Source organism: Corylus avellana, chromosome 11, assembly GCF_965113065.1.
Source record: "Corylus avellana chromosome 11, dhCorAvel1.hap1.2, whole genome shotgun sequence".
NCBI classification, from domain to species: Eukaryota; Viridiplantae; Streptophyta; class Magnoliopsida; order Fagales; family Betulaceae; genus Corylus; species Corylus avellana.
The window spans coordinates 18,020,248-18,034,038 of NC_142500.1; the positions used below are offsets into that span (position 1 = coordinate 18,020,248).

The window sequence follows — 13,791 nt, forward strand, 5'->3', positions numbered from 1 at the left end:
TTATCACTTTCTGAACATTAGGGGCTAAAATGAAAACGGCTGATAATTTGGGAGGCTTTTTTATATTTTTTTCAAAATTTTTTTTCTTCATAAAATGGCATTGTAGTAACTTACCCATAACAAAACGACGTCGTTTTACAGTTTCCGTCCAAACTGATGGTTTTGACTAACGGAGTGGCCAAAATACAATAGTTTGATAGTTTGGGGGATTTTTTTATATTTTTCCCTAAATATAAGTATGTTATTAATTATTAATTAATAATATATGGTATATAGTAACATATTAACTAATTATTTAATATATACTAACTACAGTTAATTAATTATGGTTAGTATACTAAATAGTTAATATTCTATTAATTAATTACAACATCGCGAACTTCTTCACATTTATGAAGAAAGCCGAATATGTTTTAGATATACATGTCACAGTCTAAACCGTTAAAACACAAATCGCGCCAATTTCCAGTTGGATTGTAACAGGAGAAACCCAACAGAGCCAGATCCGGGCCGGACCAATAAGCGGCCCAAAGAATTTGCTTTTCGCTGATCGGTCACGGTGTCATGGGGGTCCCACGCGCGCCGCACGCGTCAACTCCCCCAACAACCAAATTAAAAACCGTAGTCCCCAAATACAAGGGAGGTGGGTACTTTTCAAATGTCAAACAACGACTACGCTACGTGTCAGGAATCTAGTGGGTGGAAGAATCTAGAAGGCTACAGAAAAGTGTGAAATCCGAGCTCCCGTTTGCCTCTCGGTCGTCGTGGAAAATCTGGAGCCATAATATAAAAAAGGGGTCCAACCCGAATGCGTGCAGCCGTTTACGCGAATAGCTCCGAAAGCGAAGGTGCTCAACATTCGCTCTTCTCGTGAGGTACATTCTTTCTCTCTCTCTCTCTCTCTCTCTCTCTCTCTCTCTCTCTCTCCATTGTTAATTTTTTTTTTTAAGGAATATCAAATTCTGATTGATCTCTCTTATTTCGTTTTAGTTTAAATTGTTTTTCTCGGATTTTTTTTTTTTTTTTTTTTAGGAATTTCGAAGCATTGCATGTAAGTCTGGGAATTTGACTTTGATTTGCAAGATCCGATTTCGAATATTGTTTTCCTTTGCTTGCGTATTTTTTAAGGGGAAAAGTTCATGATAATTGTGTGAAATTTGGGGTTTTGTTATGGTTTGTGAGCGTTCTTTTGCGTATTTGATTTTTGTCTTAGTAATGAATTATATCTCACGAAATTTTCGGTATTTTTCGTTTAGTTGAGTTATAATAGAACTATTTCGAAAATGTAGTTAATTGTTGTGCTTTGTATTTCGGGTCTGTATGAAAGCAGATTTTTGAAATTTCTTTTAGTACAGTTTCTCTTCGTCAATGGAATTTTGACCAATTTCTGTGCGTAATCTGATTACAAATAGAATGAATGTATATGCATGTATGTGTATATGTATGTATGTATTGTTTAGTTTCTACTTGATCTGTAAGATTTGGCATGCGGATTTGTTATTGATTGAGACGGACTTTTGTGCCAAATCGAAGTTTTTGTGGAGCTTCCAGCTTACACTATGAACGCAAAGTTCATGGAACATTGGATAAATGGCAATCTTCTCTCTTGGTTGCTTTGGCTTCTAGAAACTGCTTTTATCAAATTGAGTAAACGGAAATTCTGCAACTTATCTGATTGTCGTAGCTGGTTTTGTACTTCGATTTGGTTTCACAGGTCATATTCATTGATTCTTATTCTGATTTATGTAGATCAACTTGCTCACTTCCACAGAGATTCTACAAAGCTTGGCGTTCTCAACCTTTTAATATATATTTATTACTTGGGACATGGCGGAGGTATGCAGTTCTTTTCATTTCATCCTAGGGTTTCTTTTTTTTTTTTTAGGTCGTGTTTTGTATTGGTATTTGTGTCTTCCCATCGTGTTCTGCAAATTGTCATGCATTCTATAATTGAATTCATGGCAGGAGGGTTACAAGGTTAAGTTGAATGTTTATGACCTAAGCCAAGGACTAGCTCGGCAGCTCTCCACATCGTTTTTAGGGAAGGCCATCGAGGGTATATGGTAAGTGTCTTAGTTCGGGGGAGGATGTAATGGTGGGATATGTGGATATGGGAGAATTCTATGAAGTTCCTCATTATTAGAATCTTGCATGACTGATTTGCTGTAAGAGTTGTAGATATTTCATTTGATTGAGACAGTACTGAATCCGATATTTTTTGCTTGTAAGATTATGGCATTATTGAGGTAGGAACTATGGGTGCTTGACTGTCAGATTTGGTTGGTTTCTATACAGACTGATATCATCAACCTGTCTTACTACTAACGATTGAGAATAGTACCATCAAACAAAAGTAGACACTGCAGTTAGCTTTCTTGTTTGCCGGATGCATCTGGTGAATATGTTTGTGTTCCTGACTCTTTCTTTTTCTTCTTTCAAGTTGAACATCTACAAGACACTAAATAATATGATGAACTATTGAAGAATGGAGTGCAAAAGATAAAATGATACCTGGAGAGTTGGATTTTAAATATAAAAACTTGATGAAGATTGCGGAAAGATAGTTTATTTTAATGTAGGTGTGTTTTTTTCAATGGTGCTGCATCCAAATTTGGTGTTTCTTAGATTGTCTATTTGATACTTCCCTGTCAAATTCAACTTGGAAGTCTTTCTATTTTATTTTATAAGGTTGTGCCTTGTGTCATTACATGGAGTTGAATATGTGCTATTTCCATTTGAATTTTAGTTGGGAATAGAACATTGTCTATTATATTTGATCCAGCCCGGTTTTTTATAACCTGGGTTGATTTTGGGGCAAGGCATCTTTGTAGCTTTCAAAATATTTTTCGTCATAATTTTTTCCCAGGAAGGCATAATTTGCTATGGCTGAATCTTAGAGTTTGATTATTCATTTATCTTTTGCTCAACAGGCACACAGGAGTTGTCGTTTATGGTAATGAATACTACTTTGGAGGAGGTATACAACATTCTCCTGCTGGATTGACACCATATGGTACACCAATTCGGGTGGTGGAATTGGGAGTCACCCATGTGCCAAAGGATGTATTTGAAATGTATCTGCAGGAAATCAGCTCCCGTTATACAGCTGAAACCTATAGTTTGCTCACACATAATTGCAACAACTTTAGCAATGAGGTTGCTCAGTTTTTGGTAGGTGCAACCATTCCAGACTACATTCTGCATCTCCCTAACGAAGTGATGAGTAGTCCAATGGGTGCTGTTATATGTAAGTTCTCTCTTCCCGTGAGATTTTGACAGTACATTGATTCTCGATTTTTTGAATCCCAAGTAACATAGGTGGTGGGTTTTGTTTCTTTCTATGTTAATAATTTCAACCAAGCTTATAGCAGGTTTTTCTTTTTTGTTGGGATGAATTATCTTTTGCTATTAGTTTATGTTTGGTGGAGTATTAAAAACATATTTACCTTTTGCCTTCCTCCTGTGAACTTGGGAATTGAGGGAGGGAGAATATTCTGAGACCTGAATAGATTTCAAATTATAGGCTTGTTTGATCGATAGAGTTATTGTCAGTGGTCAATTTGTGGGAAGGTGTTGTTTGATGTCCTCACTTATCTGAATTTGTGTTGTAGTGCCCATGATACAGAATCTGGAGACCACACTGAGGGCTGGTGCTGTCCCACAAGTTCCACAATTTAGGCCTCCGGCAGCCCAGCCTCCGCGAACTGTGACCACCACAAATCCTGATAACAAAGCAAAATCTGAAGAGCAACTAACCAAGGCTGAGGAGCCAAAGACAACGGAAAAGGCAGTGCCACCTGCTGTCAGACCTGCAGGTGACCCCCTTGGGAATGCCCGGAGCAAGGTGCAGGAGGAGATAGGCAAAGAATTTGCAGCAATAATGGCGACGGGGACATTGCGTGCAAGCGAGGCTGCGGCGCTTGCAACAAGAAGAGTTATGCAAAGATATGGGAACACGAGTGCCGCAATGCCGCAGAGGAGTTAGAATCCGGGGAAAAGATATTCTTTTCTATTAGTTGTTTAGACCGTCATTTATCGAAAGCATGGGTCTAAAAATGACCCCTCATGTGTTATTGACATTTTTATAATTTGACTTGTTCATTCTATCAAACGTTATGAGTTGTTTAGACTTGTTCTTCTATGCAACTATATATTATTACGCAATCCTAATATCTAACATCATTATTGTTGTCATCATCATCATATTAATAATATACAGGAAACAAATGCTCGAGTTGAATCAGATAGCTTGGTTATATTTATCAGTCCACTTGAAATGAAAAGGATCACTTTGTTTGATAGATCAAGATTCCCACTATTTCACTGGATCTATTTCATAGTCTAAATTAGATTTCATATAAAAATAATGATGTATATACACAGTTAAATATAACAAAATAAAATCTTGACGGTAAAATAGGTCATCTTTGTTTCAATTGAAATGGTGGAAAAGAATCTTATTCCTTGCTTTGATTATTTCAATTTCCTGACTGTTCTGAATAACGTTCTTCATGGGAATCAAACATGTTATAAAAGTTCTTAAGGAGAGCAACTCATTTTGCAAGTCGACACACTTATCAAAGGTCCTTAATAGGTCTTTCTGGCATTTGAACATCCTTCACGGCTTACCACAATCTTGGCAATACCCAATCTTCCTGTGGTTGTTTTGCATTCAACGCTTCAATAGTTCTTCATATTACATCATTACCTATTCATTGTTCAGAATGCCAGAAAATCACCATGCTTGATTAATCTAGGTCTGAGCAACATGGTGTCTGCAATGCAACTGAAGTCGAATTAATATGATGAGTCAATCTTAAAAGTGCAGCATTATCATGGCAAGCAAGTTGGTTTGATTCACAGGATAATCCACTTGCTCAATGCTCAAATCTTATATCAACTTTCATTACCAACATGTGGGAATTCATAGACGAAGGCAACTAACCTTTTCAAATGCATGTTGATCTTGTTGGACCAAGATGAAGACAGTGATTTAACATGATATCCGAATAAAAGTTTTGAATTCGAACCTTATTTTTGTCATTCACCTCCCATTTAAATAAATATTCCAAGTGATGAAAGTTGGATTAAATTCATTATTTTCTATCGGCTTAACATTTTAGGACAATTGGTGATTTAGCACACGATAGTCTATCGGTGGATATTGAGATTCAAGTTATAACACATTGATGATGGAGAAGTGTATCTCTAGGTTGGACAGTATATTGAACTTTAATGTAACATAAATTGTTTAGAAACTTACATGCATTTTTGTCTTAATCACAAACTACCAAAGCATATTGTACATGCCAACAGTCAACGTACATTTTCATGCCAAAACCAAAGAATATTGGTGTTCTTATCTATGACACTAAATTTTAAAGAATATTACTGCATGCTACAATTTTTTACCTGATACTGCTCATGATTCTTTATTTCATCCTAATAAAAAAATAACCAAAAAAAAAAAAAAATTACATTTATACTGTGATTTAGTACAATAGAATATATTTGCACTCATAAGTTTACCTTGAATCTACAGTAGTGTAAAAACTAACCAGAAGAAGCACCAACGTGCTATGAAATGGTAGCTGCAGCTTGACGGATTGATGGCACGTGATCTTGATCAGCAGATGAACTGAAATTTTCATTTTCTAACTCAACACTGGATTCTTTTGATCTTCTAAAAGCATCAGAAGGAATGTTGATGCCAGCAAACCCAATCATGACAGCCAGAGCTCCAAGGTAATCCATGAGATGAGGGGCAGTGCCCATTATTGAATCGACTATAGCTGCTATTGGAACCTGAATTGTAAGACCAGCTGTTGCTACTGTGGTTGTTGTCAGAAGAACGGCCTTGGCCCATAAATAATCACTCAGCACATTGTCTAACAGACCTAAACATGACGTAAAATATCAACGTTATCAAGTATCCATTGAATATATTTCTGAAAACTACAAACAATAAAATTTGAAAATCACCCCCCTTCATAAAGAATAGCATTTATTTGTTATATACTATGTATATAATCATTTGTGGCCTCTGGTTGTCTTATCATGCTGCGACTATAGATTTGGTATCTCAGTTGAATACCACAATCTTTCTACTCATTGGTACAAGATCTAGGTTCTCCAAATGCATCTATTTCTTATCCTAGAGTTTTTGTCACGCAAAGCATCAATGTTAATGTTAAATGATGCTCACTTACACAGGAGATGTTTCTTAAACCCTTTCCCCTTTCTTAATATGATAGGCATATCATGATCATGCATCAAGTCTAACACATACCAAAACTAGCAGCACCTGTTACAGCTAATCTTAGATGTTATTAAAGCAATGTAACTTTATCATTGGTGTTTACTTGAAAGGAAAAATGTGCAATTATGGGTAACATCAGGACCCGGGAGTAACTTTAACAATTGATGGCCAATAGCAAATCGGGAAAGACAAAACACAGTTTACTCTGCTAATCTATCCTACAAAAGACTTAGAGTGTATAAAAAGAGCCCCAGCATAAGCTTAAGAAAAGAAACCAATTTAGGATTCACATAACAACAGCTAACAGAGGATGGCAAAAGCCAGGTTGGGAAATGAATGCAGGACAAATGGCCACAGTAGAGAATTGTTTTCTTTTCTTGAAAAGTAAGCTTCTAATTTCCCCGGTAACAGCAACAGCAGTACCTTAAGTTTCTAATTTCAGATTAAGATTCAACCAAAGTTTCTCATTCACAATTGAAATATGAATATGAGGCACTAGATCCATTAACGGGCCAATTCAGGGAATGGTTGCAATGATGTTCATATGGCTATGATATAAGATTGCATTGAAGGATGCATTGAAAACTGTAAGAATTACCCTAAGGCCCAAACTAACACGATCCCTAGGCCTTTCTAGATTTTGCTTTTGGCTTTCAACAGAAAATCCATAAAGATAGAGAAACATATTTCCTTGAGAGAAAGCTTGAAGTCATGAACTCAATAAAACTATGGAAAGCATATGAAGCCTTATGATACTCGAAAAAATTCAAGTTCCCTAATAACTCTGATAACAAAGTTCCTCCTACCATATCATCCTTTTAGAAATGTAATACAAATTAAAAGGTACAATCACAGTAGCTGGAGATAAATATGAATGGTCAAAATGGAAAAATAGCAGCAGACATGAATATTTGTGCACATACAGTTATGTATTTATTAAATACTATGCCACATGGACGGAATATGCCTGATAAAGATATTCTGATGCCTCTAGAACATACAGGAAGATACGGACAAATGAAGGTTTCACATATTTACATACGCAAGCACACCATTTTAAGACAAATGATGAAACTTAGATACGAACCTTTACCAACAATTAGACCAGCCTGATCCCAGGTAAGCACGTCAAAAGGTTCCAGCTTGGTGAAGTTAAGAATAAGGGCAACAGGAAGGAAAATGAAGAGGTTGAAAAGCCCTAGAAATCCGAGAAACTGTGCCATACTGACATGTCCACTTTTTCCATCATCATCAGGTAGCTTCTTACGAATAAGGGTAATATACACAGCATACAATGCTGCTGAGACAAGTGCAAGAATGTCTCCAAGAAGGGGGTTTGACGCTGCAGTTAAGCCCGCTTCAGAGTCCCCTAAGCTGACAATTATTGTTCCAGCCATACAAAGAAGAACACTAACGAGCTTCAACCAAGTAAAATTCTCGCCCAAGAATGCTAAAGAGACCAAAAACGTAAAAAGACTGGATGCACTGCTTAAGATGGTATTTGACTGCAAGCAACAAGGAGAGGAACCAATTAGATCAGACTGGGTAAACATGTGGACAAATCAGATGTGACATGTGAAACATAAAACTTAAAAAATGCTTACCGTGACTGTAGTATACTTCAAAGAGAGATTAAATGTGAGTTGTGCCAAAAACCAAAATGGGCATATCAATAAGCTAACTTTTGCCACTCTAGTGCGCGTCCAACGCCCTTTTTCATCAACTTGTTTATTTGAATTGCCATTGGCTTTATCCTGATCCGGCAAAGGACTGATGGAATCGATACCTTCTCCATGCTCACTAATTTGTCCCTCTTCCACAAGCACTGATGGAGTCGAACCACTAGCTTTTGCATCTAAATCACTCTCCTCAAGGAGAACAACCTGCTCTGACTCTCCCAAATCTTGCGAAATGCTACTTGTCTTCTTTTTCCAAAACCAAAAACCTCCATACTTATCCTCCAAAAAGCGCCCAATTTCAACCATGGGAATGTAAACCACAAACAATGAATTGCAAATGTAGGTGATGAGAAAAGGTGAAACCCCCGCATCTACAACAGACTGAACCACGAAGCTAGCAGCTATCCAGATACAAGCAACAGCAACTATGTATATCAAACCCAAAACCCATCTCCAAACTTGACTTGTCATTCTTTCCTATCCCGGTTTCAAATCAAACTTGTCCTCGAATCCCAAATTATTTTCACTTACCAATCCAAAAAAACTCAAATTCTAAGACACCCACATAGAAAAATCTCCCCCAGAATAAAAATTTATAGTACCCATGTCACAATTCACACCAAATACACCTTCAAAACAAGAAAAACAAATTAGGGAACAGAACGCAAAATCTGAACTTTTGCAATATGAATCTACGTGCAACATCAAAAAAAGGATTCTAGATCGAAATATATATGTAATTGGAACACAGTGCAAAATTAATAAAATCAAACCCAAGAAACCGCGTATCTTTAGCTGGAACCCAATATATTGAAAATTACAGTACATTACGTTCAATGAAACTTAAAAGAGAACTCAAAAAATGTACCTGCGTTAAGAATCAATGGGATTTGAAAGTTCATTGGCTTTCGTTTTTAGAGAGAGGGAGGGGGGCTTCCTGCGTTCCTGGTCCGACAGTCCGGTTGATTTTGATCTTCATAGTTCGTTAGTTTCTTTTCTTTTTCTCCCTTCATTTTTTTGGTTGCGTTTTCTGGTGGTTGTAGTATCCACCCGGTATCTAAACTTCAAAACGTTTTACTAGTGCAAGAGGCCCGGCCCACTTTGGATTCTAATATGATCTGATTAATGAAAATGCTTGTTTAATTTTCTATAGATTTTTGTGCCACTTGTATTTTACGGAAATATGTATTATGTGTATCGTCATTTAACATTTTAATGATTGACATGGTAAGAGCTACATGTATTATCACATTAATTTGTAAATATAATAAATATTTAGACCATCAAGCCGTCCTCTATATTTTAGTAGCAGAGATAGTAAGTCATTATATTTTATTTTATTATATTTAACTTCATATATAATGTAGTTTATCATATTTTTTAAATAAAGTAAGAAGGGAGGGAAAGGTAGTGGTCTAGGAGTCCCATTTTAATACTTGGATCTGTCTTAGGTGCGGTAGTCCAAAATGACACAGTTTTGGGTTTTGAACAATTTTTTTTTTTTTTTTTTTAAATTAAAAGAAAAAGAAAAATATTAAAAAACTAAAACTATTAAAAAAATAAAAGAGAAAGAAAAAAAAAATCAAAGGCTTTGATTTTTCTTTTTCTTTTTTATTTTATTTTTATTATTATTTTTAATATTTAATTTATTTTATATTATTACTTTATAAAAATTATTTTTGTATTGCCCAAAACGACCCCAAACTGGGTCGTTTTGGGCTACCGCACCTAAGCGGCTAAGCCGGAAACTCCAATTTCTCTTTACAAGTCAGAACAATCATCACCTTCCTTCTTCCCTTTCTAGAGCATTCTTTTCACTCCTCTCCCCCAATCGAAAAATGGCAGGAGGTGGTCTCTTGAGGGAATCATTCGGAGTTTGACGTCGGAGGCTGTATCGAAGCTCGGAGTGCCATGGGGTGTCAAAGATGAGCTCAAGAAGCTCAACAACGTAAATGATGCCGACGACTTGCTGGATAATTTCTCCACTGAATCTCTACGGCGAGAAATCATGGATGCGGAGGAGAGATGATTTCAACACTCAAAGCTGTGCTTCTGGTTGCGGAGGAGCTGCAGGCTGGGAGCTATGGAGTTAAAGAAAGGGCGAGAAATCATGGCGCGTGGTATGCAAGCGACAAAGGTGCGCGTCTTGATTTCCAAATCAAACCACCTTTTTTATGCTCTTAAAAAATATATATATATATGCTGCAGTTCCTTTAATACAGCCGAATACGGCAAGTCGTCCAGTTCGAAATTTAAACTCAACAACGGCAAGTCGTTGGTCCACCGCCTTTAGCTAAGGCGGTGGACCTAAGTCGGTGGACGTAAGTCGGTGGCATTGGCTTCTATATAAGGGCCATGGCTTCAAGGGGGAGTGAAACAGTGAGTGAAAGTCAGAGAGAGTCAAGAGGGAGTGAAAATCACAGTGAAGTCGTCTCTCGTTCTTGTTTTTTTTCAAGAGGGAGTGAAAATCACAGTGAAGTCGTCTCTCGTTCTTGTTTTTTTTCAAGAGGGAGTGAATGATGATGATGCCTGTGGGATTTCGTTTTGAACCCACCGATGAAGAGCTCGTAGGCTTCTATTTGTTGAACAAGGTAAGGGGAGAAGATCTGGGTTGGGATGGCATCGGAGAGTTTGATATTTACGGTGAAAAGGCTCCCTGGCAATTCTGTGGTGATCAGGAGAAGCTTTACGTTTTTACAAGGCTAAAAAATCTAAGCAAAAATCGAGTGGCACGAACAGCGGGTTGCGGCGGTGTTTGGCATGAGAATTCTTCCGATAAAATCTATGATGCTCAGGGTGATGTTATTGGGGCCAGGAAACTGTTCTGTTTCAAGGTGAAAGAGGGCTCGTGCATGAAGAAATCCAATTGGATAATGCACGAGTTCTCATTAGTTGGGGAGGGAGAACGGACGACTGACTGGGTCCTGTGCACCATCCAAAAGAAAGAATCAGGATCAAGAGCTGGCGTTAAAAGATGCTTTCAAGATCAGTCTTCTCCCACCATCATCTCTGTTGACACTCCATCTCCATGCTATAAAGAAGAAGAAGTGCTGCTACTTGAGGATGGATCCCAGCAGAGAAAGAAGATGCGCTGCGATGTCAAATGTGATGGGCCTCAAGCCACTGGGACTCCATCAGAATGTCCATCTGAATTTGGAACGCCTGAATCTGAATTTACACCATCACAGAATTCAGTGGATATTGTGGAAGAGTCTAACACGCAGAAGACTGATTTGGAAACCCTAACAGCTACTGATAACTCTGATTCTGAGTTTAGTGTTTCATATGAATATTTGGAAACCTTGATGAGCTGTCAACTAGCTGATGACTCTGCGTCTGAGTTTTATGCTTCATACGGTTATCTGCCGCCACCGCCACCGCCACCTCCTTCCCCTGTAGGTGGACATCTGCCGCTTGATGCATGGGTGGATTCTTGGGATCCTGAGTTTGGTACTTGCCTAGTTCGGGACAACCTATCTGCTGCATCTTGTTCAACACGTGTGTTGAAGGACCATGTTAAAGACGACACCAGCACCTTGTGAATGATCAAAACAGAGAACCAAAACTCTGTTTTACTGTTGGTGTCTGTTAAGATAGGAAAAGATTGTAAATTTTTTTTTGTTTGTTCAATTTTTTTGTAGCACATTGGTGTACTTGTTCCTTATTTTTGTTATGGGATATCCACTTTGTCAACTTTGCTCGAAATATCTCTTCTCTTGTAAAGTGTTGTCAAAGCCTTCTCTAAACAGTCAATACATGGGAAAATTCTTGAGTTGGGGACTTTCTGATCCTTGATTGAATTGTGCTTCATTTAAACATTCAATGATCAGGTCCAATGAACTTAAGATCCATTTTTTCTGAGAAAATAATATTCATTAAAGATAAAAATACAATAAGGGTAGAAACCCTCACTGCTAGATCTGACCAGCAAGAAGCAATACCTGTAAAATACTAAACAACTGGAGATGTTGCTAAAGAATATGGTACACAGGAAGAATAAAAAGAAGCCAAGATTTTAATCTTAGATAGATAATCACTTGGGACCCGGGAAAACAATGAATTGTCGTTAAATTGAGTTTTACTAACACTTTAGGTTTGTTGAAATACGTCTTTTTCATCTTAGTAAAACAATAAAATACGTAATATTCTTTAGGTTTCTCTGCCATTGAGCTTTATGACAGAGAAAGCTTTCTTTTCTAGCTTTCGGATAGTATGATATGATGACTGTCGCTGTAGGTACCTTGGGGCAAGTCAGTGAAATGTAATTTACATGCATGCATGCTCGCACATATTTATGCATATGGATGGACGTATGTATACATCTATACCTTGTATATGTTTATTTATGTATATGAGCATTTAGGAGGAAGCCTGCCATCTTACTGGGAATCTTTTAAGCCTCCCCTAAGCCATTTGATTTAACTGATGTTACACCATTCAATGGCCCTGTTTCTTTTGCTTAATTACTCAATTCAGACCATTTGATCATGTGAACTTGCTGCCAACGGAACTAGTCTGGAATTGTTTTCCTATGCTACCTTTGGGTTCCAAAGAAGTAATTACTACATGCTTGTTGCTTGAAATGCAAATAAAACAGAATTGGAAAAACACCTAGTAAAGAAGCTTGTAATTCCATTAAAGCATGTCTCCTCTGATGTTTCTGTCCATAAAAGTTTGGTCATTAATCGAACGACGTTTTTTCAATGATGTCTAGTGAACTTGAATGTTATATCAGCGTGTATGTGCAGTTCTTTTCGTGTGCCATTTTGCAATTACTAACTAAATTTATTTTTATGTTCATTAGCATTTACCTTCATTCCCATTCTTTTGCCCAATCATTACTACCCTTGAAAAGAAATTTACTGGTATTATGCACTGGAGGTTGTTTCTTAATCATGGGAAGAACTTGATGAATCAATTCCTGGGATATCGATAGTACTAATTTGTACTTACTTCGAGTATATTTGTGATTCCAGGCAAGGGCTCTTATTTCAAAGCTGACTGAGGAGAAAAATTCTGCTATTCAGCAAAATAACAAGATTCAGCAAGAACTGGAGAGGGATTTTTCATCTCAAATAATTTGAACTTTTGTTGCTGAAGTGCTTCTAAACAACTCCTTATTTTCTAGATATATATGCTTAGTGCAAGAGACATGGATATGAGAAAAGCCAAAAAATAATCATCTGGATTTATGTTTGAGCATAACAGACCCCATAAATAATACTTATAAGCATTCGTTTTGTACCTATCTTGGTCCAGTGTTCCCAAAAGATCAACATATATGAGCATTTTTGGGCATAAAAGTAAGCTCAATTATTGACCAATACATATCAATTTAGTTAACGCTTGTATAAACTCAACTCGATTCGTTAGCTTGTTTATATATATTAATATATGAGAAATTAGAAATATCTTATCTTTATCATACAATTGTGAAACCTTGTAATCAAAAAACATTTTTGACGGAAAACATTTTAGATCTAAACCCGGTTCCTAAGTATCAAAAGGGTGTAAATTTGAGGGGCCAAGTGTATTTATCCCCTTTTATATTTGTCCATTCAAACACTTGGGCTCAAAGTTCTTGCCTAAGCCTATAGGAATTAAATGTTTGATCCCAATGCTCTTGTAATTCCTATGCCCAGTTCATCGATCTTCAAAATAAAACAACCTAAATAAATAAATTTCTTGGTTTCCAATTTTAATCATCTCACTTGCAGAAGAAATCTATTAATTAGTGTACCAAGAAATCTATTAATCATCTTCAATTTCTTGGTACCAAGAAATCTATTAATTAGAGTAGAGATAAATGTACGTATTTTACACAGAAGAAGTACTTCCACACCGGGATGCATT

At 36.9% G+C, this 13,791-nt stretch overlaps 3 protein-coding genes across 6 annotated transcripts; 2 read left to right on the forward strand and 1 right to left on the reverse strand.

The window, feature by feature from the left end:
• The first annotated feature begins 760 nt into the window (after positions 1–760).
• On the forward strand, positions 761–4,172 carry LOC132165279 (PPPDE putative thiol peptidase family protein). The gene is made up of 5 exons (XM_059575773.2): positions 761–875; positions 1,750–1,836; positions 1,966–2,063; positions 2,931–3,247; positions 3,612–4,172. The coding sequence occupies exons 2-5, from the start codon at positions 1,828–1,830 to the stop codon at positions 3,983–3,985; spliced, it is 798 nt and encodes a 265-aa protein (XP_059431756.2). The 5' UTR covers positions 761–875; positions 1,750–1,827; the 3' UTR covers positions 3,986–4,172.
• Positions 4,173–4,451: 279 nt separating this feature from the next.
• On the reverse strand, positions 4,452–8,960 carry LOC132165634 (EamA-like transporter family). 4 transcript variants are annotated; one of them, XM_059576278.2, is made up of 6 exons: positions 8,807–8,960; positions 7,864–8,567; positions 7,347–7,764; positions 5,559–5,897; positions 5,413–5,442; positions 4,452–4,775 (listed from the first exon to the last, which is right to left on the reverse strand). In XM_059576278.2, exons 2-4 carry the CDS (start codon positions 8,407–8,409, stop codon positions 5,578–5,580), a joined length of 1,284 nt encoding a protein of 427 aa, XP_059432261.1. In that variant the 5' UTR covers positions 8,410–8,567; positions 8,807–8,960; the 3' UTR covers positions 4,452–4,775; positions 5,413–5,442; positions 5,559–5,577. The 4 variants fall into 4 exon arrangements, with proteins under 4 accessions (XP_059432261.1, XP_059432259.1, XP_059432258.1 ...); XM_059576276.2 differs by lacking the exon at positions 5,413–5,442; XM_059576275.2 differs by lacking the exon at positions 5,413–5,442 and having other exon boundaries at positions 4,452–4,786.
• Positions 8,961–9,718: 758 nt separating this feature from the next.
• Positions 9,719–11,480, forward strand: LOC132166010 (NAC domain-containing protein JA2L). Its single transcript, XM_059576747.2, has 2 exons — positions 9,719–10,075; positions 10,147–11,480. Exon 2 carries the CDS (start codon positions 10,455–10,457, stop codon positions 11,478–11,480), a length of 1,026 nt encoding a protein of 341 aa, XP_059432730.2. The 5' UTR covers positions 9,719–10,075; positions 10,147–10,454.
• The last annotated feature ends 2,311 nt before the right edge of the window (positions 11,481–13,791 follow it).